Source organism: Apostichopus japonicus, chromosome 20, assembly GCF_037975245.1.
Source record: "Apostichopus japonicus isolate 1M-3 chromosome 20, ASM3797524v1, whole genome shotgun sequence".
In the NCBI taxonomy this organism is placed as follows: domain Eukaryota; kingdom Metazoa; phylum Echinodermata; class Holothuroidea; order Aspidochirotida; family Stichopodidae; genus Apostichopus; species Apostichopus japonicus.
Window position 1 is genome coordinate 12,989,192 of NC_092580.1, and position 24,348 is coordinate 13,013,539.

Sequence of the window (24,348 nt, forward strand, 5' to 3'; positions counted from 1 at the left end):
CTGATGCACGGTTGTGGGACATGGACAATACCACCTGTAACACACGTTGCCGTGTTACGAACACTAAGTAGTAATAACTGATGCACGGTTGTGGGACATGAACAGTATAGTTGTTGTACCAGCTATCAGTATCGGCCGGCGTTTTACAGGAGGGGGGGGGGGGTATTGGTACCGTCCTTTCAAATTGAAAATGGCTTCTTGTTGATGCCATGGAATTTTCAATGAGAATCCAAAACAATTTCCAAACTTGCATTAGGGGTTACCTTGCCCCCTATGGAAAATGAGTTGGAGCCCTGGCACAAATATATGTAACACTTCAGGTAAACATACTAACCAAGCAACAAAAAAACAAAACGAACACGATACTAATTGTTGTATCAATATATATGTTTATTCTCATTATTGTCGAAAATAAAACAATTTGTCTTTCAATTTTATACAAAATTCTTATATCTACTAAAATGAAGGGAAAAAGGAAAATTGAATTGTTTTCTATCAGTATTTGAATAATAAATAGTAGGCCTAATATTTAAAAAATCGAAGGCTTCGAATATACCCCGTTTTTAATTTATTTCCACCCAGTGTCCTACCCTCCCACACCACCACGATGAGGTAGATTAAGAGACAGAAACATCACTCAAGATTTGGTCCATCGATGGGAGCATTAAATGAACATCAAGCGGTACTTGTGTCAACTGTATGATTATAGTTCACGAGCATTCATATTTATCCCTACCCACCCACCCACCCCTCCCCCTCCAAATAAGTAACCCTCATTATTTTCTGACTGTCTACATATCTAGGCCTATACTTTGAGAGGTAAAGGTCGCCACGCCCCATTCCAACCCGCCCTGTGACTAATTACCCCGTGGGGCTGACATTGTGCATGGGAAGTCATTCCATTCTCCCAATGCACATCCTCTACATATGGTATTCTTGATATGATGATCAAAATCATGTTCCCTTGAAAAAGTTGAATATTTTCTCCTTCATATCTGGATAGTATTCATCAATCAGTTGACGTGTGTCTACATCTCTCAAAAATGCAACAAACTCTGATATAACCTGCTCTGCACTTTCGGAAGAGAAGTAAACCCCTAACGCCAACCCGATAATTAAAGTTATTAACGCGGACAATAACAAAAACCACACAGAGTTTAACAAACGCCAAAGTAACACCCCCAATATAAACAATACGAGAAATAGGATCCAGTCCATGGTTAATTTGGTATGGAATTGATGAAGCTTGTCACCTTTGCTGTTCCTCAAACAATCATCAGTTATGAATAGTATAAAACAAACGCTATTCTCTTTCTCTCTCAACTAAGTTCTTTAAATCAGATGTATAGGGCCTATATTGTCTCTTCGGCAGCTATAATGTAGCACGTCCCATAGCCTTGTTATGCTTACGTTTTGAGGCCTAGCTTTTGTATTATAGGCCTCAAAGTGCAAGAAAAAACCGATAGTAAAATATCTCGTATTAATTAACTTTGATAGGAACGGCCAACTTCTTTCGGTTGTCTGTGTATTGAAAATAAAGTCACTTATGGCTTGCAGCGCGTTTCGTCGTTTCATGCAAGAATCACGTGACTATTCTGGTTAATCACGTATTTGTGTACTGTGATACAGGGCTTTAGTACTCTAACACTGTATTATAGGTCTAGTAATAGTACCACGTCTCTGGATGTTCGGTATAGGCTACAGGCTAGCTCTGTGTTGTTTATCCGCTTCCTTGAAGTTCCCGAGACTTCTTTGAAAGCCTATTAAAGGCTGACTCTGTATCGTGTATTCCTGTGGACAAAAAGGATAAAACAACATATTTAAGTGTGAGCTGAATACATCATACAACCGGCATGAAACTTCCAACTAAACTGTATTTACATAGGACCAGCCTAGGCATACAGCAGATTGTTCAAATTTGACCCGTAGCGGAGCCACTCGTATAAGCCTACGCCTCGAACACATTCTCACGTTAATCTTGAAGATCATGGCGTCTATAATGCTTGCACATACCGTGTCAATTGATCCCGCTGTGATGTTTAGCAGATCCACAGTCCGGCTATGAAACTGTTCACGAAATAGTCTCCGGTAAATTGAATTGCACGAGCCGTATGTAGTAACCCCTTACACTATTCTGCGTACACGACGAGTCCTTTGTGTGAACAAAGTCAACATGGCTAATTGTTAGGGGTAATAGCTTTATCATCTGTATAAATATGTAACACAGAATTTCTATCGGTGATAATTAACCTATTAGGGCTAACTTGAAAGTGTAATACAGCGTGCCTCACTGTTTGCGAAACTACGTGAAGTAAGCTATAGTGCTTTATCTTTAGTTAGCGCGTTCATATCATGTCACATAATGTAGCTGTTATAACAGACTTTGACCTACAATGCATTGGAATAACTAGAATGTAATGTATGCACGTCCCATAGAAATTGATCAATTCAAGTTCTATGATACGTCCATATGGCATATATACATAATTCGTCGAAAATAATATGTCATGGAAGAAGCACTCCACTGTACGAAAGCGAGGGTCATGTGACGTGCTCCCGTGTGCTACTAATTAACATATTATTTAATCTTTTGGCAGTTCGAAGAGACAGGGCGCGTTCGGTAGACAAAAAAAAGGCCACTATACAGGTGCGTATCCAGGGGGGGCGTTGGGGGCGCGCGCCCCCGGGTAAGAAAAAGAGAAGAGAAAAAAAGAGAAGAAAAAAGGGAAAAAGAGGGGGAAAAAGAAAAGGAGGAGAGGAAGGAAGGGGAAAAGAAAAAGAAGAAAGAGAGAAAAAGGAGAAAAGGAGGGAGTAGAAGATAAACGCCAAGACACCGGGAAGAGAAAGAGGAACAGTGACATAATTACAATGCTGATCAATATTATAAACATAGGGTAGCCAGTGACAGATCGAGGATTACGGAGGGGACGTGCACCTCACCCTACCCCTTACACCGACAACTCCATTTTTCCTCTCTCACTAATGTATCTATATGTATACTATATATCGTCTATCATAACCAACTGTGGCTGGTCTGGAACTCGACCGAGTCGTCGTGGAACATGACGCATTTCGGGAAGGGGGCGACCGCCCCCCTCCTGAGCAAATTTTCTTTATGATATCACTAGTAATATCAAAATAGAAAATGCTTAGATACAACTTACAAGGCCTGGGAAGTGTCATTTCCAGCGATCTAGGAGGCATTTTCGGCCAAAATTTTCTTGTTCAATTGTTAAGGTCAATATCATTATAAGTAAGCATCTGTAATTGCATCGCATACCATCGTGTACCATACGGTCGGTGAAAGTTGTACAGTATACCGCCGGATGCTAATGTAAATAACGAAATGTCTTATGTAGATGGAGAAAAAGCATGGAGGTCCAATTATGTCAAAACTCTCTTTTATATTAGTTATGACGAATTAGTCGGCCAAGCTTAGAACTTTATTTAAATTACCAAGGAGATAATTTTAAACTATTCATTTCCTTAGGCTACATCATTGCAATTTATTTTTCTTTCAATAGGTGCCCGAAAAATTCTCAGCATATTGCCAGAATTTTCAGGGCGCAAAAAAGTGGTTGAGGGGGGGGGGGCTGCAGCCCCGCCTCCTACGCCTATAGTGTATGTGTAGTGTTCGGTTTCGAAATATCTGATACCTGATATCGGAAATATCTGCTATTTTTCATTTCCTTCAACGAAGTTTTATAACAGCTGTTATAAGAGGTTATATTTGAGGTATATTTGAGGTTATATTTGAGCTGTTATAAGAGGTTATATAAGCTGTTATATTTGTACACCAATAAATTAACAGTGTCTGAATTTTCGAAAAATTCCTGACCAACATTCTTCATCATACTTCGCTCTACTCGTACAATTTTGACCTGTCTCTTAGGGGTTCAAGGAGGTTTATCTATATTGGTTGTCCATAGATTAAATTTTGTGCAACATTATGGGTATGTTTTGAAGTGATTTTATTCACGAGAAATGAGAATTTTCAAATTCTGAACAAATAATGGGCTTAAAACCTTGAAAAGTGGGGCTTGCGGGTATTGTGGGCCGCGGCGTAGAATCACCTACAAAAACAATGATCCACAGGACATGCGATGAGGTCGAACATGATGTGTGACTGGTGACAATCTTGAAAAAGTTTATGGATGGAAAAAAACAACTATTGGGAAATACTTGGTTCTCAGGCAAAAGTGTACATCTATAGTTGGTCATTTTCAAGCCCGATAGGTGCCATTTCCGGTGATCTGGGGGGTATCAAAACCAGAAATTTTCTTGTACGCTCCTCGCCAACCGATGGTGGCGCTCCGCTTAGATAGTTATTCGCGCCCCCCGGGTAAGAAAATCCTGGATACGCCACTGCTGTATAACAGGTATTTACGGTAAATTGGAGAATATTTACTTAGGTCTGGATGATAATATCGATTAGATTTACTTTCCGTCTCATAGAAAGCTTGATCTGTATATGGACCCTGGCTACTATTCTCAAGGGGCGACAATCTCTAAGAAAACTTGAGGGGGGGGGGATCCATGACTGAATATGGATAAAAGAGTGCGCACCGCAAGCGCCTTGGTGGGATCGGGCGGGTCCAGGGGCCCGCTTCAGGGTCCCTGATGAGGTCCAGGAGCGAAGCCCCGGCAGGGCACAGGGGCAGACTCACATCACTTTGTAGGAGGAAAATAGGACTTAGCCCTGCTTTATTCAGTGATTGAACAGGTAATTTAAGATATAAAAGATGAGAAACATTAATAACTACGGTACCAATCTGATAGCATAATATTTAGCTCCCTTTATGGTTTATGAGATACACAGTCATTATGAGCCCGATAGGCCTAGTGGCTACACGAGTCAGTCACTAAACCTATGGGGGGGGGGACATTTGATGTGTCCCCACCCTTCAGAGTGTGGGGCAACATGCCCCCTCCCCTCTCTCCAAGATTGACGCCCTGACAGGAATATACTCTGACGGTTGTCTTGCGCCAGATGACCGTAGTTTGTTTTTCAATAGACCCGCAGTGATTCTGAATCATTTCACAAAATAATGCGGAAACTAAACTAGGCTAACTACGTGCACCAACAGCACATTCCATTCACATAAATTATATTCTATTACATGCACTCGACTATAGGCTTGCCTGTAATATATGTGACTATATAGCCTTCGGGACCTGGTTGTCAATTAATTCTCTATACTAGTGCCACACACACAAAAAACACAAAAAAACTCACAATTCATTGGCTGTGCAATGCGTAAGGAAGGATTTAACAACCTATACCTGCTTTTCGTAAGATTGTGGAACGAATCCTATTTTATGCTGGTCGGATTGAAATCTTTCGCGCATTTTACTTGACGCGCGGCTTCACCTATAGTACAAGGAACTGCTATATCAGAATATGTGTCTGAAAATGAAGCCGAGCGATCGGGAGGACTATAACACCCCCCCCCCCCCCCCCGTCTAGTAAACGCAGCCTGACATGGGCTATCTGGGTCGAGTTGGAATTCCGGGGAGTTACGGGTTGTATATTGGTATAAATGCATGTAATGAATACCTGAGCAAAGATACATGTCTATGTTACACAGTCAGAAGAATTGGTCACGTGCATGCATAACTTAAGTTATTTGTTCACGCCAAAACTTGAGAGTAAAATATTGGGAACATCAAGATGCACGGGCACTAGATCATCACCTCTCTATCCATTAACAAGGGTCTAACGACTAATATTTAAAATAATTATCATATAAAAACAAATAAGATACAAAACATATGACAAACATGATCTGGATATAAGCTGGTGGAGAGTGGTGGGTACAAACATGTTTCAAACCTAATCTTTGAGGTAGGTCGGTGGTCGACGCTTACGCTTGTGATGTGTGGGTATTTGTGCCGGTTGGTTTGGCTCGGACACAATCTCATCCGGGAGCTCAGGTTGCTCAGTTTGGGTATATAGGTCATAGCAACATCTGAGTCGCTATCGCTGATATCTAAATTCTTCTTTAGCGGCTTGAAATGAGAAGAATTTCGGGTTATCGGGTAGTTTTTACGTGTCGCAGTTACCATTGATCCTTTAACATTTGAACAGTTGTTCACGGTATTGCTGCAACATAAGCATGTGTCGTCCTTAATGGTATTTTCGGGACATGGTCCTGTACCCAGTGACGTTACTCCGTTTCTTTTTCTGATTTGCATAGGCTTAGTTGGATATTTTGTTTATCGTTACGAACAGAGAAAACATTATTTGTATATCTGCGGTGTTCACAAGCACCAGTTTCATTTCATATCTATTTCAGTTCGCCATATCTCATAAATTTCCAGATATTGTATCTGGAGTAGGTACTGGTCTGATTCTTTCTTTCAGTGTTTGCAATGTTCTTTCATGATCGGCAAACCTCAACTTTGCAGGAAAATATGCAGTTGGATATTGTCGACCATTCTTTAAACATGGTTATATCATTACTAATATATAGATTACAAAAAGGAACTGACAGTCAAAGATATCGAAGAACGTGTATGGGGCGCCAACTTTGCAATATGTCCTGAAATCGACACATATGTCGATTTAAATTGGCATATGTCAGTTTCTCGCATTCTTATTTGAGGACTCTAACTGTCACATGGCAATGTTTAGGCAAAAGTTCTTGATCGGAAGACACTGTTATGTGTGAAATAAATAGACATGTATATAGAATCTGTCGATTTCTCGCTATCTTATCGGAGGATATATAATTCGACATATGTCGATGTCGGCACATGCCGAATTTTCTTTCAAAATTTGTTTGATTTGTCTCACATATGACAGTTACTTACAATCACAAGCAATATGGGGTGACATGATTTTACGAAATACTTGTGTATCAGCGTTATGTAAATTAGCAAACAATAAAACAAGGAACACAGACAGGTGTTTGTAAATACTTTAGTTTACTCTGGATGCCTATGTGTAGTCGTCCTCCTTTGTTTTTTTTATCTCAATACATTACATATATAGAGATATTGTAACAGTAAGTGGGACTCTCTCTTCTCTTAAAAAATTTTCAGCGTCTTCATACAATTTCTTTTTCTCTGGAATTTCCAGAGCAAGCATATATCATATAGGCCAACAAAAGTTACTATATTTTATTCCAGAATTGTATCTCATTCTATGACTTTTTCACCGATTTATGTCCAAATTTGGACATATCACTCTGAAAAAACAGTTGAAACAAGCCTTTTTTGCACACGCTCCAAAACTTGTTTGTTTCCCTGTTTTTGATGAATAAGCCCCGCTTCCGAGTCTGGTTTGTAGCAGATTGGCTATGACTCATGGCAGCTACATGTTAGATATACGAAAATGGCCACCCTTGCGACCAATTTTCTGTACTGTTGTGAGATACGCTGCTGGTACTGGTAGTGTATTGCACACTAATTCCATATACACATTGTTGTACTGCATTTAATTTATATTAGGACTTCGTCTGTTTATAGCTCCATGGTTTTAGTAATATCAATTGTACTGGTGTTCAGGTAGTTTTTCAGAGCAAGAGTCATGATAAGTTTGCCCATCAGGTATTTTTGTATAATTACGTATACACATTGTTGTGCTGCTGAAGGCTAGGCCTAGTGCATCCTATATTAGGCCTTCATTTAGTAATAGCCACATTAGCATTGTACTGGTGGTGTTCAGGCAGTTTTGGGCCAGGGTACAGTAAGTTTGTTCGATTGCCTTACAGTATGTTTTAATTTTAAGTTAAGTTTCCAACTTATATATTAACTGTGACTCCATAAATTTAACATAATGTTAATGGGATATTACAACAACTATTCATTTGGAATAGAGTGTATATTGTGCATTTCTAGAATGAAGCATCATTATGAATTAACAGCTTGTTTGGTATATTTCTTTACCCCCCCCCAAAAAAAAAAAAAAGAATTAAAAACAAAAATTATAATCTATCACATTTTATTTTCACTGGAGTATGTATAAAAGAGGAGCCGGCCATAGCATCACAACTTTTATCAGACTAATAAAATTTCAAGGGCGTAGGAACCGGGGGGCTGGGGGGCGCCAGCCCCCCCCCAGTGAAAAATGTAGAGGGGCGGAAGTATCATTCCGCCCCCCCCCCCCCCGCTTCGCAAGTCAGAAAACCCCTTTTTCATTTCCAAATGAGAAAAAAATCTCATTTGGAGCACCAAATTGCATCTAAGGCCAGGTGAAAATGTAAAATTATATACAAATGGAGTGGGTGGGTTGAAGTGTGCTATATTGCACCAAATTGCATCTGAGGCCACCTGGAAATGCAAAAAAATCCAAATGGGAGGGGGAACCCCCTCCCCTTAGACCCCTCCCCCAGGCCGGCCATCAGTCTTCAGCCCCCCACTCAAAAGTACCTTCCTACGCCACTGTTTCATTATAAGGATATAAGATCTATAACTATAAGGTTATAAGAAGTATGTTTAGCTTTCTTTTGAACCTGTGATGTTTGACATCAAATATACAAAGAATTAAAAGAAAATACTAAAATGGAGAGGAACTGCGGTGGCTATTAGGGAAGGAGGAGGCCACTCATCACTTTCAATTAAAAACTTGTAATCTACTTGTACATTATTTTTTCCAAGTCATAAATCCACGAAATCTTCATGTCAAAATTATTGAGATGGAAAAACGTGGGTTGTTTTGATACTTGGAAGTGTACACAGTTTTGATGGTAGTCACCTCTACAGTCTACAGTAACATACAGTAGGTCGATATACCTAGCTTTCTTAAGGCGGGCATCAAGAATATGGTCCAGTTGTTCGCCTCTTCTTATTTGACTGTTGTGATTGACGTCAAACTATATGACCAAAAATATTATATATATTGATATTGATAATTGTAGAGACAGAGCAAAGATATGAAACTAGGAATCGAAATTAGAACTTCCAGTATTGAGATACTGCGTCGTTGATGCTCTTGTATGATGTAAGCTAGGGTTTATATCTTGATACTGTTAGTAATCTTTCCTCGGAACTGTGATAGCCTGTATAAGATCTTGGCTAAGATCATGTGTAGTATCTGTTCCCTTTCGAGGGGAATGTATGTATGTAGGCCTATGTATATTAGATCCTCCTGCAAGCAGGAACTCGCGAAGAAGCCTCATAGGCTAATTATCAAAGCCGCAAGCTGACCGAAGTCAGTCTCTTACATTCATATTTAACGTCCATAATTATGAATTGTTAATTGTCAACAACTCTGTAACTGGACGACATATATTAATCTGGGAGTGACTCGAACCGGGGACCTTATGACTGGAAGGCACCGGCGTTAACCACTGAGCTAACACTCCGAATGATGACACACCCGACGATGATCACAAAGACAAAGTCCCAATGCAATTGCAAGGGGACTGGGGTTGAGAGCAGATCAGTCGTACAGTATAGGTTGGTTTTCGTGCCCAGCTAGGTTCTTTCCTGGGTGACTTTTCATAAATAGTATCTTTCCTCGGAACTGTTTTGTCCCATGTGGATATATTTTTGTGGATATATTTGCAATGACACTGCATATGCAACATATCCCACGAGATGCAGATCACGCTTTTATGTTTTTATTCTTAACCGTGACGTTATTTTTACTGAACATGAAATTGCCACTGGTCCCCGCGTGCCACTTACGAAATAGGATGAAGTTTGATGCTCCAAAATAGGAGACACCTCTCCGATATCATGTGATTGTGTGTGACTGACGTAATTTCATTGGTTTCTGTCCATGTATTTGTTTGTTCTTTTCGATCTAAATTTTCCCACACAGGTGCTTGTTAATCATATCAGCTAGCCTAAGTTTTTAGCACAACTCTACGAACTCATGTATGTCTTTCGGTTTTTGTTCAACTTTTCGTTTCGCGTTCTATAATATGATGAAGAATTTAAAAATAACCCGTGACACCATTCATATGATGTTGATGTTGATAATATTTACTATCATAACTTCGGTATTATGTGAGTTTTCGAGGCACAGGCTGCGTACGTTTTAATTCGCACGTTAACTCGTTCATCACTTGCTTACAAGAAAAAGAAAGAAAAGAAGCTTGGGAAAAGGTTAATCTCAAAGACAAAATTGTCACGTTCAGTCACTACTTAGCAGCCTACCCAAACGTATGCTCATTCTCATAGTACGAGTATAGGCCCACGTAACGTTAGACCTAACTTAACGTACTTAGACTGTACAAAAGTAGGCCTAGCACAACTCAGGGCAGACTATGACTCGAGTATGACCTAGTATCAAGGTTTGTTACTCTGGTGTCAGTATAACTTGAAAGGTAGAGCTGGAGATAAAGCCTAGCCCCTTAGAAAGTATATTGACTATTACCTGGTCTAGTTTAGTGCTACTAAAGTTAAGGCTATCATTACAATAATATGGGAACCCGGGTATATAGAGACGGATTACCGACTTGTGTTGTAATTAACCACAATGTGTGTACACACTTCTGTAAAACTCAAGTTGAACTCCTCTGTATAAACATGGTCGCAACTAGATTTATGTGAAAACTCTTCGCACTTGAGAGAATTAAAGCAACATATATGATTGGTCCATTAAAAAATTTGGGGGCTTGAACAGGATTTGGAGCAGGATGAATGACCATTCTTGTGTGCATCTCACTGACCTGTCCAGGCCTTGTTTTGGTTGCATACCCTATATTTATTTATTTATTTATCCTCTCTTTTTCTTGATAAATTTTGTGTATTTTTCTTAATTCACAGTATAGTCAAGATAACCTGACTGTTGCAGTCGTCACTATAGAAACATAATGAACAACGTTGTGGTAAGATTCTGTTTATTCGATTTACACTAAATACTGAACTATTTGCTGGACATTGCAGAATGATAAATTTTTATCAATGGCTATATGTTTCAATTTTGAATCATTTCATTTATGGTTTGAAATGTTCTCTACTGTTGCACTAATTAAAAATAAGATATTGAATAGAAAAATCAGTAAAAGTAGTCAATTTGTAGCACATTAAAAGTTCTCTGTGCTTTTTCAGTTCAGTGTTCGAACTTCCATTGAAGTGTTTCAATGATAAATTTTGAAAGTCCTTTTCAATAAACTCTAATTCATCGGGCTGGTTTCCTTAATGTGGAAATCTGATGGTTTATAAGGAAAACCATCATCAAGATAGTTGTTGGTAACTTCTAAATTCTTATCAGGGTTGTCACGATGGAGAGAGTGTGGGGGGGTTATCATTCCTCTCCCCCCACCCCCCAAAATTTTGGATTGCCAAACAAAGTGGTCTGTCAGGAAAATATGTTTTGGGAAACAATATTTTTTGGGGGTAAACAGTTGTCTGGAACTTCTAAAATCTCATGAGGGCAATGATCCATTCAGGCTAAATCTGGTAGAATGATGGAGCCCTGTTTTTCAAGAAGGAGTTGGTAATGTATGAGTATACAGTGTGTGCAATGATACATGGTTATAAAATAATTACAATTTTAGACTGGAACATATCGTTTCTACGATCTCCTTTTATTATCAGATCATTATTCGTAGTTTATTATGCAAAAACATTTGCATATTGAGCGTTTACTGCTTCACAGTTGCACTTGCAGATCACGGTTTCATTCGTCCACATCGGTCATGTTGTACACAGTATGTAAAAATGAACATTAATGACCAAGTTATTCTGGTTTCTTGAAGTTTAAACACACTAGATCTGTGTTCATGCAGCCATAAGAATTAGTGGCCTACTGTACATACTATATAAGCTGTCAAAAATGAGAGAAGCTGAAATTACTGTAGGTGGTGGACTATTCCACAGAAGCATTTCATATTTGTACGTAGGGTAGCCAGTGTTTCATACGGTGGTCGTCTCTAAGTTTTGACGTTTCACCTGTCAAAGGTGGAAACACCCCAAATGACCATACACCAGAGCACTTGGTACAGTATTAAGCTCACACTGCATAAACACAACCAGGACAGCAAATTTATCAAGGCCCTAGGGGCTATGGCTGTACTCATGTTGGTGTGTTTGGCCTGTTAAATATATAGGGAAATGGAGTGCTCATTGTGACTTATAAAGGAATCATTTCTTGCTCTCACATCTTGTATAGTGGGGCGTTTATCCATTTTGCTCCCAATAACCAATACACATGATAAGGCAGAGTGTACACAAACCTGCTAGATATAGTGATAAATTATGCATTGGGGGGTAGTGCTGTGAGTTGCTCATTTTGCCATATATGATATCGGAAAAATTATACCCAGGATATTTTACATCACTTCTTAATACAAACCATGCATGCATGCATGTAAAAGCAAATGGATTCTCATTCGAACAGTGAACTACCCGAGTCATAAACTTGCTAAATGCCAGTGGATTTTGCCGTTAGCCAGCGGGAAGACAAGGACACCGGCAACTTCCTGCCTGTAGACTATAAGAAACTTCAACACATGGTATAGGTCGGTTATATAGGTTGGATTAACAATCATCAGCCAAAGAACCGGCATGATTTCATTACTTGTACATTTAGCCCTGGATTAATGCTTATTTTCAGCAAGTATTATTGGGATGCAATCATCCACTGGTATTTTTTTTTTAACGTCGATAAATTTATGAAATTTACGATTTTTTTTTTTAAAAAATGTTTTTTTTTTGGTTTACAGATTGCAGCTGTTTGCAGTGGAGCAGCTGTATTGGTCGTCCTTGTGTTGGCTTTAGTGATATATTGCTACAGGTCAGTGGAATTATACCCAATGCAGTATGCACCCCTAGGATCTCAGTTACATGTAATTCTTTCCTAACCTTACTGTACTGTTCAGTTTGGCTGACCTTATTGTTTTCCAGGAACACTGGGGATCTGACATTGATGTCAACTCCCCCATGTTGATATCAAGAGTTAGTTAATACCTACTGTACACTGTGTTTGTTTGAAGTTATAAGGAATGACGGAATGGATGTTATGGACCTCTCGCTGTTTTGCTGGTTCTTAGTGTACCTTTCAAGGATACAAAGTTTAGAAAACATTATTCAGAAGGAAGTATTTTAGTCCAAGATTTTAATCCAGTGCCAGTGCCAAAAACTGGATATGTACATGGAGACTTCTCATTATGTATGATTGGCCTACACCAAAGAACCCCTATCCCCTCCCTCCCCCTCCACACGTGAATTACAGGCTATAAAATTATTCACTGATCTGGATTTTATTTGTCTGTGAGTCATGTATGAACTTTACCATTTGTAAATTGGTAAAACAATCACAGATTATGTTCAAGCTGCTGCTATAGGAACAATACACCAAACAAGTACGATTTAAAATTACTCAGAGATTACTCAAGAGAACTACAGTACATATCTTCCTTTTGCATGGCAAAATTTCATTTGGGAACACCAGGGTAACACCAAACATTTTCAATGGGGGCACATTCACCCTCCCATGCCCCCCCCCCACCCTCATAGGTCAATACAGCTGAAACTAACTGCCTTCCTGTTACCACATTATATTAACTGCAAGTACTTGATATTCTCAATCTAGGAATTCGTTAGATGGTATTAATGTTTGTCGCTACTGCTTGATGAACCCCCGTCCTACCAGGTTGATATTTTCATGACAAAATTGCAGAAATCATAACATTTTGCACAATTACAAAAAGAGGCATAATTCATGCCTAAAGCAAGTTCCTTCCATTTTGTTGGCAAATTGCCAGTCATTTCTCACAATTATTGAACGTGAATATTACATAAAGTAAGATCAGACTCATACAGTATATACCTTTGCTTAGTTAGTCATGATATCAGCATGAACCAGCAAGTTATTAATAACTGCACTGTGCAAGCATATAAATTGCACTGGTATGGGACTTAAGTACTGTACTGTGCAAGCATACCAATTGCACTGGAATGGGACTTACGTACTTGCACATATATGTATAATTTATATATTGTATTATTACAATCAATGCAAACAGCTGTATGAAGAGTCACTGGCAATTTTTTGCCTGTAGACATTATTAAGAACTATTAAAACACATGATATGTTAAAAGTTTAACAATCGCCAGTCAAAGGATCAACACGACTTTCGTACCTAGCTTTAATGAAGCCCTGTATGTAGTACATACAGTATCGTCAGCATATATTATTGGGCTGCTCTCAAAAGCCTGTTCAGTATGAACTGATGTGTGGTGATAATTGTTATTCAGGAAAACTGCCAGTGAAGGCTTGATGTTTGCAAGTAGATTTTTTTTTTAAGCACTAACATGCAAGTGGCTAGAATTGTTCATTTCTTGTCCTGACTACTAAAAATAATCAATTTTAGCATTACTGGGTAAGTGAAAAAGATACTACACCTTTATCAAAGATCCTTCCGCACATGTTCCGAAATATAGACTGACCCCCCCCCCCCCCCTGTGAAACCTGTGTTTAACCCTGAAATCCTGAGGGATTTTGCAAGACAATTTGCAATATTGACACACACTGACACAGCCTTGCAAGTTTTTTTTCTTTATTTTTCCTTGAGTTGGATTGTCACAGGTTTTCCACAGTTTAGAAAGACACATTGTCACAGGCGTCAGGGACCATGGGTTTTTGAACATTTTCATATGTTTTGTATTAAACAAATGTAAAAACACATGTAAAAAGTGTCTTTTTTCCTGTGAAATTTGATCCACAAACACAGGGTTGCTGTGAAATGGTTATGTGTGCTTTTTGTTAATGTTTCACCCCTCATCAGGGGTGATAACAGGTGGAGGGTTTTTCTTAAGATTTCTTGAAATTTAATACATTTACACAGTTTATGGCAAAAGGTCAATATGTCTCATCATCATAAACAAATCTGGGACTGTCTGGGAGGTGAACAGTTATTGCCAGTCATAGCCAACAATAGTGCAACAACATTGAAGTTGATCTACTTTAGTACAGAGGGTAGGCGGCCAGCTCGATTCTTCAATTTATTATGGTACTTGGTACATTGTGTAAAAATTAAATGACAAATGAAACATAAAATGCTTGCAAACTTTCATTCTAAAAGGCCTACTCACTATAAAGATGGGTAAGATATCCTGAAACATAAATACTACTCTATATGCTCCATATTAAAGCAATGTATAATTGCTAAAATTAATTTTATCTTTACCAAAATAAAAAAAACATTCAATGGCAGATATGGCAATTAATTTTTCATAAAAGTTTAGACAGGGAAAATAAAAAAGTCTGTCCAACTTTGTATGCAAAGTAGACTATGCTTGTATGAAAATGTATAGGAGTGAGTAGTGTCAGTTTTGAAGATAATGATTCAAACAGAGATATACTTTCTTCTTTGTGATTAATTTTTTGAAGAGATACAGATGAAATGATTGTCTGTTTTTTAAATTTCCACAGACGCTGCTCCCGTTATGACTACACACCTCTCTTGGAGGATTTGTCTCTTCCGGTCAAATTAAAACGAGAGAGAGAGATGGAGAGAAACAGCGTGAGAGGTAAAAAAAAAAAGCGAAATTATGTTCTTAGTTTTCTTTCTATAATCGTATAGCTGTGATCAATAAGTATAATTTTGGGGAGGAGGGGGAGGGGTCACGAGGGATCTTGGAAGTGTGGCTGTTAGTTTTGATGAAAAATCTGTTAAAGACCTCTAGATCCTAACCTTGAGCCCTTGTCTAAGAGTGGGTAAATGTGGTGACCGACCAACTGCTGCATTTTAATTCATCTCAGATAACTGGAAAAATGTCTTCAATAAAAGAGAAAACCCCATCCAATTTTGCTGATTTAACTTATTAGTTTTAGTTTAACTTTCTATGGCATGTATTTTACAGTTGACTTTACCCAGAGGTATAATTTGTCTTTGTAACTGTGCGTATACCATACAGTACAGTTTTGTTTGCAAATCAGAAATGCCGCAGAATGTGATGTTTTTTCTGTGTACAGTATATACATTAATCCAGTAGTACTGTACAGTACTGTGCTTTCTTGTACTGCAATGTAATTTACTGTACAATACTGTAGTGTACAATATTGTACAGTACTGTAGTGTACAATATTGTACAATACTGTAGTGTACAATATTGTACAGTACTGTAGTGTACAATGTTGTACTGTACAGTACTGTGCTTTACTCTACAGTGCAGTACTGTACTGTACAGTATGTCAGTGCAGGTTTTTTATTATGAAGGTACTACTTTATTAGTTCATATGTAACTTTTAACACACCATGGTATGTGGTATGTAGCATTGTAGCTTCTTTGTAATGTACTTCTGTATGGCATGTAAAAAGCCTTTCATATTTCTATCCAAGATGGCACTTAACACCTTTTGTAGAGATCTATGTGAGTACTGCCCAGAATCAATCTATTTATTTATATTTCCCCCCACAATTATTAGTTCAATACCACTGGAGGCTTTCCAATATTTAAATATTCCAATATTTCCTTTACTGATATAAAAGTTGTAAACTTGTTTATGTGGTGTAAAGTGATTTTAATTCGATGACTACTTTCTTGATTTTACAGAGGAGGCTTTGATTAACTGCCAGTTTTATCTCAGGTCACACAGCGGGCATTACTCCTACATGGGATACCTTCCTAACATGGGTAAGATGGCGCGAAAACATCAAAAAGTTTTCATTTACTGCACGTTATAAAAGCCAAACAGCTTGCAACATACTGTCAGTCCTGTCTCATTACCACTGATGGTGTGTTGCACTTCATGTCTTTAAAAAACATAGAACTATTATCTGCTTAAAGGCATTGAAGTCTCGCCCCAAACGCCCCGTGCTGCCTCTTAAAAAAGTTAACTTTGCTTGTCGCTACAAAATGCAGACAGTAATGAAACGTGATACCTTGTTATCTATTATCTACACCTGAGATGTCCATCGCTGCTATGTACACTGTGTTGTGGGTATTGACCGTAGCTGCATGTATTGACTGTACACTAGTGTCTAATTACCAACGGTAGCAAGCTGTGTGTGTATTTTCTGGGAACGATGGTGGTGTCTAACACTTCTGTTTCACCCGAATCGAAACTAGGTCAGATTACCTGCATTAGACGTTGCTTTGTGCGCGAGTCTTCACACCCTTTAAGTGAAGCGATATTTAAAGAAAGAGAAAAAGAGAGAAACTGTTAACAAAGTGCTTGTCTGCTGCAAAGAGCATGTTTAGGTAAATATATAAGTTAGAGGGCCTGACAGCTTGATCCTAGCAGGATCTTCTTCAAAGGCAAACTGGAATGCAAACAGAACAATGATACATTAAAAGTAGACAGATGGATAGAGAACAGAATTGGAACCAACGAACAGTGAATAGAGATCGAAACGTGAGGCCGTCTAACTGATATACGTGAAGCGATTATTGTCATAAATTGTGACACCTAGCTACTAAAAGCTGTTGTTTAATTACGCCTTTAATTGACGGGAAAAGAGAGAAAAACACATCATAGACCTTTGTGTCCAAAACGTTGGTAAAGCATTGTGAATTAATCTGAGACTGGTATGGAGTGGAATATTGTTGTGAAAAGCAACAAGCTGGGTTAATCAATAAAAAGAAATGAACTTTTGTCATATTGCCCTTTGATGGTTGGGAAGTGTGGATTGTGCCAGTACTGTGGAGCAAATGGTTCTGTACTACCATTTAAAAGTTGTAGTCATTGTGTATCAATGAGGAAGTGACATATTTGAGGAGTTGCAGGATTTTTTTTGGGGGGGAGGAAGGGGGGATGGTGGATGAAGAAGGGGATGATGAGGAATTTTGGCTGGTAAAGTTTATCAACAAAAGAAAATTAACATTTCTATGAAACTGATATATAATTATACACAGTTCAGCTTGGTCACATGACCACATAAAATCTTCTTTGAATGATATTATTGTGGTTTCTTATTCTTTGTTATTCAAAACAATGTTAAATATACACAAATCTGCAGACAGTTTTACATGCCACAATCTTGGCACCAGTGAAGTTACAATGAAATTCTCAGTTTCATCACATATATATATACCTTCTTTTTTTTATTGCATTTTTAGGAACAAGACTTGAAAAGCATTGGTTCCTTGTCAGACAAATGAGGCAGACGAAAGATTTAATCATGAACGTTTGGAAGAAGAGTCCAAACTGTCCTCTACAGTTTGATGGTACAACACAGAAGACCTTGAAAGAGTTATTTCGTGCAATATCAGTGAGTTTCAATTGACTTAGTAAATATTTTAAGTGAAAGAGGAACATCTTTAGCTGCTCAGGTACAGTATACAGAGAAGTATTTAAACAATTAATCTGTTCTGTGGTTACTGTATTCGGTAATTTAAGTCATGATTTTAGCATTGATTTGTCATTGACCTAAAATCATGGTATTTGCGCATAACCTACAGTTATAGTACTTATTTTAGTGGACAATGGCATGTTTATATATATATATATATATATATATATATGTATATGTATATATATATATATATATATATACATATACATTTACATACAATATACATATATATATATATATATCTAAATCTAACAAAATTAAATTTTGTGTCTGAAATCATCGTCTTACTGAGTTGTATCGTGTGGCGAAGTATTTAAAGAATTACTCTGGTTTATATGGTTACTATCTATCTATAGTTAACATATGATTTATATCAGGATTTAATACATGATTTCAAGCACTTTCCAGTGTTTTATGCACAGTTGGTATATACAAGTACTAAAAAGTAGGGATGCACCGGATCCATATTTTTGGATCCGGTCGGAACCGGATTTTGCCGGATAGTACATGAAATCCGGCCGGATAAAATCCGGCCGGAACCGGATTTTTTCATTACACAAAAGAAAATCATAAATAAGAAGTAGAAGTATGAAACAAGGAGCAAATCTTAGGTTAGGTATACGCATATTATAAAGAAGGTGAAATTAAGACCCCATTTATGAGATTTAATGAGATTTAAGTGGTGTAATCTACATTCTTTAATAAAATAACTACAATATAATTGTGGACAAGATTGATACAGTATGTAAATTTGTTTGCTGGAAAAATAATGCATACTACCTATGAAGTTTGTTTTAAAACAGGAAGCTACATTTCGCAAATCTCATACTTTATACTGAATAAAAAGATTATTTAATTGTTGTAATAACACTACTATCTGGATTTAGAATTGTCTTTTATTATTCATTATTTGGTAACAAATTTTTACACTGCAATATTATCTGTAAAAAAAAAAAAAAAGGCATTGTATCTTTCCAGAAGTGGAAGAAACTTCTTATCTATCTTTTATCTATCCTTTAAAATGGAATTGAATGTTCATTAGAACACTTAATGATTCAGGTTTTTCATGAACTTTTAGGAACTTTCATGGTGACAAGAGATATCTCTTTCTGTGAGAAAATTAGATACTGTTTTTTCTGTGACTGGCACCCCATTTGTTGGAAACTCTTCTAGTCCATTGCTTCATCTATATAAAAGTGCCAAGATTACAATTTGTTTATTGCCATGACCACAAACAATGAGTACCAATTGACAGCTTTCTAGACAGGAAATGGACTGTAGTGGTCCACAAAAAGATCCATTGTTTTGACTTCTTAAGGTCCTAATGCACATATTTTGATTTTGGACATTTCATTTCATGCAAGTGTTTCTCTCTGACAAGTAGTACTGTTAATGAAAGTTATTTCACTATAAGATTTGGAATATGGCTTCCTCATTTATTTGGAAGCATTTCACTGTTCAGGATCAGGCTGATGAAATTGCAGAGTGTACATTGTGTATATAGCTTCATATTATTACAGTAGTTGTATTATTTTGATCTTTAGAAACAGTGGGTCAGACCATTGAGAAAATTAAATTACACATGTTAAACCTAATTTTTCCTTACTCTGAATGTTTTTATTAATTTTTGGAAATAGTTTACATTGATTTAAGTTAATACCAACACCATTTTAAGGAATAATTCAGGCCAGATTTTGAAAAAGATCCGGCCGGATTTTGAAAAATATCCGGCCGGAACCGGAACCGGATAATTTCCGGTGCATCCCTACTAAAAAGACAATTCTGATCGTGACGTCTGCCAATTTGGCTTAAACTTGTTCAATATTTATGTTCTACCTGCCCTCTGAAGGAACATTATTTTGCAGTGCCAAAAATAACAATTTAACATTCTGTTAACTAAATTTTTGAGACATATGTGAAGGGAGGGGACTTTCTCTAACGTGTAATATTTAAAGTACGCTAAATTTCAAGAGGACATCTCTTGATGTGGATAGAAAATACATGAGATGAAACTTTTATGCTGTTAAGATGTACATTATATATGTTTGCCGAGAATCCACAAGTTTACAGTTCGCTTGAACTTAAATACATTTGGTTCAATATTATATTTCTGCCTCATTAAATCAAGGTTTTTTTGTCTTCTTTAGCATCCTTATATTTGGCCCGTGCTCGACTTGGATCTATGGACCGACCAGAGCCTCGTCATTAGCGTTCAGAATTATGAGAGAAGGGGCTCCTTGAAAGATCACATCTATGGGGTAAATTTATAAATTTTAAGCTTTACAAAGTTTTATTTTTATAAGTTGTCAAGTTTTAAAACTTTTTAATTTGATTTCTATTTTCAAATTCCATGTCGACAAACCCTCGTTTGAGGTTAACTATGTCCACAGTTACCAATATTTATACATATATTGGGACGACTAAGATAGAGATGTGTAAGTCCGAAGGATTTTTAACTCAGATTTAGGTATAGCACGTCGGTCAGCAAACCATGGGAATGAGAGCCACTCTGTTGCCAAAAATTGTATTCAGCGGGTTAGCAGGTTCTTTCCAGACAGTTTTCGGACCTTCCAAGAAAGATTGATTCGCCCATTGATTCAATTTCAAATCTCCTCTTGTGCGTCCAAAACTAGTATGAAAGATGTGTGGAAGGTATTGAAGCTGGAAGACCTCTCCTTTTTTTTTCTGCTGCGTAAAAATGTTGCCGGATAACAAGTACATTAACGAAGTTGTTATGCTCTAGTTAAGACTGCCGCATAATGAATAAGATTTACGTTAGTTCTTATTTGACAATAATATTGCCACATAATTAGTTTTTGCTTTCTTGGTCATAATGTGACTGTAAAATATTGCCACATAATGACTTCAATTTTTCTTGAAGTCATGCGGCAGTTAAAACTGCATAATAATTTTTTTTTCCGAAATGGCGACCTTTCTGTGACAGCTTACAGACTGCCCAATGAAAATTCAAGCCTTGCTCATTCTGCTGCATAACCTCATATAATGACTTGTAATTGATTTTTCTCATTATGTGGCACAAAATTTACTACTGTAGCAGGAGTAAAAGCTGCATAAAAAGTGATCGAATAATGTCCGTTTTGGCGTTCCATACTCTCTCACTTATTAAAGATTTTTGAAAATTCAGATAAGTCAAAAGATTCAGCAGCAGGAGCCTAACCTAACCACCCAAAAACGATTGACCTTGATCGTTCGTATATACCTTAACGGCAAAAATGATTTTGATTTTACATCCGAACAAAGTCCCAGAAATTCCAATGTCCATTGCTAGAGTGTGGCAAATTAACAAGAACAAAGTGTCGTATAAACTGTTCAAGTTTCATTTAAATCCCAAGATGCAGTTTCAAAAATGTGGGCGCTATATTTTGAAAAAAAAATTATAATATGTTTTTTTTTCATTCTAGGTCAGTCCAAACAATTACGTGGAAGATAAATACGGTATGAAGGGTAGAGCGCTACCGAGTAACGATCTGAAGCTATTTGGCCTGCAGGTTTTACAGGTAACTTTCTTTCTCTTTTTGTGCCGGTTCGGCACTGAGGACTGTTGTCCGACTCCGTGCCTTGGAGTTCTTCAAACAGTGGTGGAAGCTTATTCCAACCAATATTAAAGCTCTTTTGCTCTGTCAAAATTTTGTCAATAGTCGCCCAGTTAGTTTTGCCACAGAGTTATCTTTTCCTTTATTTTAAGATTTCCCATTATTCGTTAATACTTTAAAAAGGGAAGTGGTCGAGAAAATGACCGGTCCCGAATCTTGTCTTTAGAATGTCTTTAGATTGGTCTACTAAGGAAAATAACCTTTTGCAGTAAACACTACAGAAAATTTGTTTACACCCACAGTGTCAAAAATGGACAACTTCTCAAAACGTAAAATATGCTCCTTAACCTTTCCTTAAAGCAGACATGCGTTTCTGCCTTGGAAATGCACCTTTCGTATCCTTTTGTTCTTTTAATTAAAGTCACGTCATCAGTCAGTCAGATCCCCCCTCCCTCTCCCCAACCACCCACCCCCAACCCAAACTCTTTTTCCTTTGTACGTTCTGTGTATTACATTGCATTTTCTTTATGGTGTTTTTTCAGGCACTGATTTACTTAGAAGAGCAAGGTTTCCCTTACCATGGTAATGTCCACTCTGGTAATGTTATCCTGGAAAGAAGAACATGCAGGTAGATTAAACCTCATATTCTTTTTTCGTGGTATAAACTTCAACAGACTTTGTGTCTTTGGCTTTATAGGTTTCGCTGAATAAGTGTATGGGACTAGAGTTTGTTCGGGCTTGAAATATAAACCTGCACTACTGTTATTGTGAAATTTGAAGAAATGCATCTATCGCAAGTTATATTAGGATATCGGTCTGCAGTGAAATTCATCAGAGGCGAATTTAATCCTGTGAAATTCTTCGTTCTCATTCTTCATGGTTTATTTATGCATATATTTTTTGGGGATACACATTAGGTAGGCTCTGCAAAGGAAGAACAAAAGTAGACACAGAAGGTTTTTCATCATAGAATGTATAATGCACATATTTTTAAAATTGGTGTAGAAATAATGTACTATTTACTTCAATCATCTCTTACCTGTTTCCTCAATACATATGCACTCTGATCTACCATGCTTTCAAACTTGTAACATTCTTACACTGCACCCCCCCCTCCCCACCCCAACGACCCTCTTCCTTCCAAATCAGTTAAGATAATAACCTGGGGGTGGGGGAGGGGCAGGCTTTTATGTTTCTATAACTATCTTCGTACACATTACTAATTATTTCAATGGCAAATATGATAAAAAGGGAAGGGGCAATATTTTGAATGAAATTCAAAAACCTCTCAAGTTTGCTTCTCTCTTGTCGCAGATTAGCTGGGTACGAGAATGTATACCTGGGCTACGCCTCTCAGCTTCATCCTGTCCTGGAGAAGTACTTCAGGGACAATCTACAATCATTGGACAGTCTTTCATTCGGTAAATTAATGCCACCATCCCGTAGATATTCCCACAACAGGGGTTTTCAATCAGCTTTATATTCTTCAAATCACATTTCTCTGCTGATATTAATATCCATTCTGATCTGAAGAATTAAATGGTGTTTGGAAATCCACTAGGCAGGTCCTTTATTCATACATTACTGGGTGTCGTTGTTGTTGTTACTTTATACAGGTTCGATTAAGCATCCAATGTCAAAGGTCCAACTGTGGGATGTGCGTTGGGAATTGTGGGAGTATATTTTGGTTTTGGCTCAGTGAAATGTTGATGAGAATAATATATGACAACACACTCATATCATCAGTGTTAGGATGCTGACTCATTATCTCTCATTTATGACATATATATATAGTCAATATATATATAGTCAATATATATATAGTCAATATATATATAGTCAATATATATAGTCAATTTATATCTAGTCAATATATATAGTCAATATATATGTAGTCAATATATAGTCTATATATAGTCAATATATATGTATGTATGTTTATATATATATATCTATATTTATATATAGATATATAACCCGTGAGTCACTTTATATACTGTCCTGGACCCGAATACATCTGCAGTTAGTATCCCAAATCATTCGGTAGCAAAGATATTTCCAATTTCAATCTTTCTGTGCATTTTCATCTGTCCTAGGTCACATGATGTTTGAAATGAGTTCAGGGGAAACCCTCACTCAGGCCTTCCCAGACAGAATTCAACTGCAGAAATGCAAACAACCTGGTGTAAAAGAGGTTTGTTCTAGCTACATATTTAAGAAATAGTCGGATAGATTGACGGACAGACAGTAAGGGGAATACAAAACTGTGTCTATATCTAAGCCTGTCGGTACCTTTGAGAACCATCTTAACTTTGTGTTATTTTATGGCAGCTTTGCTTTAACTAGTGATATCCATCCTATTGACATTTATGGGTCAAACTGACAGAGGCATGTCGTGCACATAGGCTGGCGGGATGAGAGGGAGGGTCAGAGGTGGGTACAGCATTCCCTCTCAAACTTTGTAGGTTGGACAGACACTACCGTAGTTAGACAGTTTTAGTAAGCCCATCGACTGGCCTCAGAATTTGCTAATCGATGATGAAATGTCCAAAATCAGTTCTGAATTTTATAGTTTGTCTTCTGCCTAGTTGTGTTAT

General features: G+C 37.5%; 1 protein-coding gene and 1 long non-coding RNA gene across 5 annotated transcripts in view; one reads left to right on the plus strand and one right to left on the minus strand.

Moving 5' to 3' along the window:
* Positions 1–366: 366 nt before the first annotated feature.
* Positions 367–2,153, minus strand: LOC139962049 (uncharacterized). Its single transcript, XR_011791132.1, has 2 exons — positions 2,014–2,153; positions 367–1,791 (listed from the first exon to the last, which is right to left on the minus strand). It is a non-coding gene; the product is annotated as an uncharacterized lncRNA (long non-coding RNA).
* The window catches only part of LOC139962041 (slowpoke-binding protein-like), a 43,668-nt gene continuing 21,416 nt past the window's right edge, over positions 2,097–24,348 (plus strand). The window contains exons 1-11 of one of the 4 annotated variants that reach the window (XM_071961877.1): positions 2,097–2,190; positions 10,720–10,781; positions 12,621–12,691; positions 15,332–15,429; positions 16,456–16,536; positions 17,962–18,113; positions 20,345–20,455; positions 21,620–21,715; positions 22,294–22,379; positions 23,066–23,172; positions 23,848–23,945. In XM_071961877.1, coding sequence (XP_071817978.1) covers positions 10,767–10,781; positions 12,621–12,691; positions 15,332–15,429; positions 16,456–16,536; positions 17,962–18,113; positions 20,345–20,455; positions 21,620–21,715; positions 22,294–22,379; positions 23,066–23,172; positions 23,848–23,945 — 915 coding nt within the window. In that variant the 5' untranslated portion in view covers positions 2,097–2,190; positions 10,720–10,766. Of the gene's footprint in view, positions 2,191–8,342; positions 10,114–10,719; positions 10,782–12,620; positions 12,692–15,331; positions 15,430–16,455; positions 16,537–17,961; positions 18,114–20,344; positions 20,456–21,619; positions 21,716–22,293; positions 22,380–23,065; positions 23,173–23,847; positions 23,946–24,348 lie in introns of those variants that run through there. The other 3 variants (XM_071961875.1, XM_071961876.1, XM_071961874.1) reach the window with 3 other exon arrangements.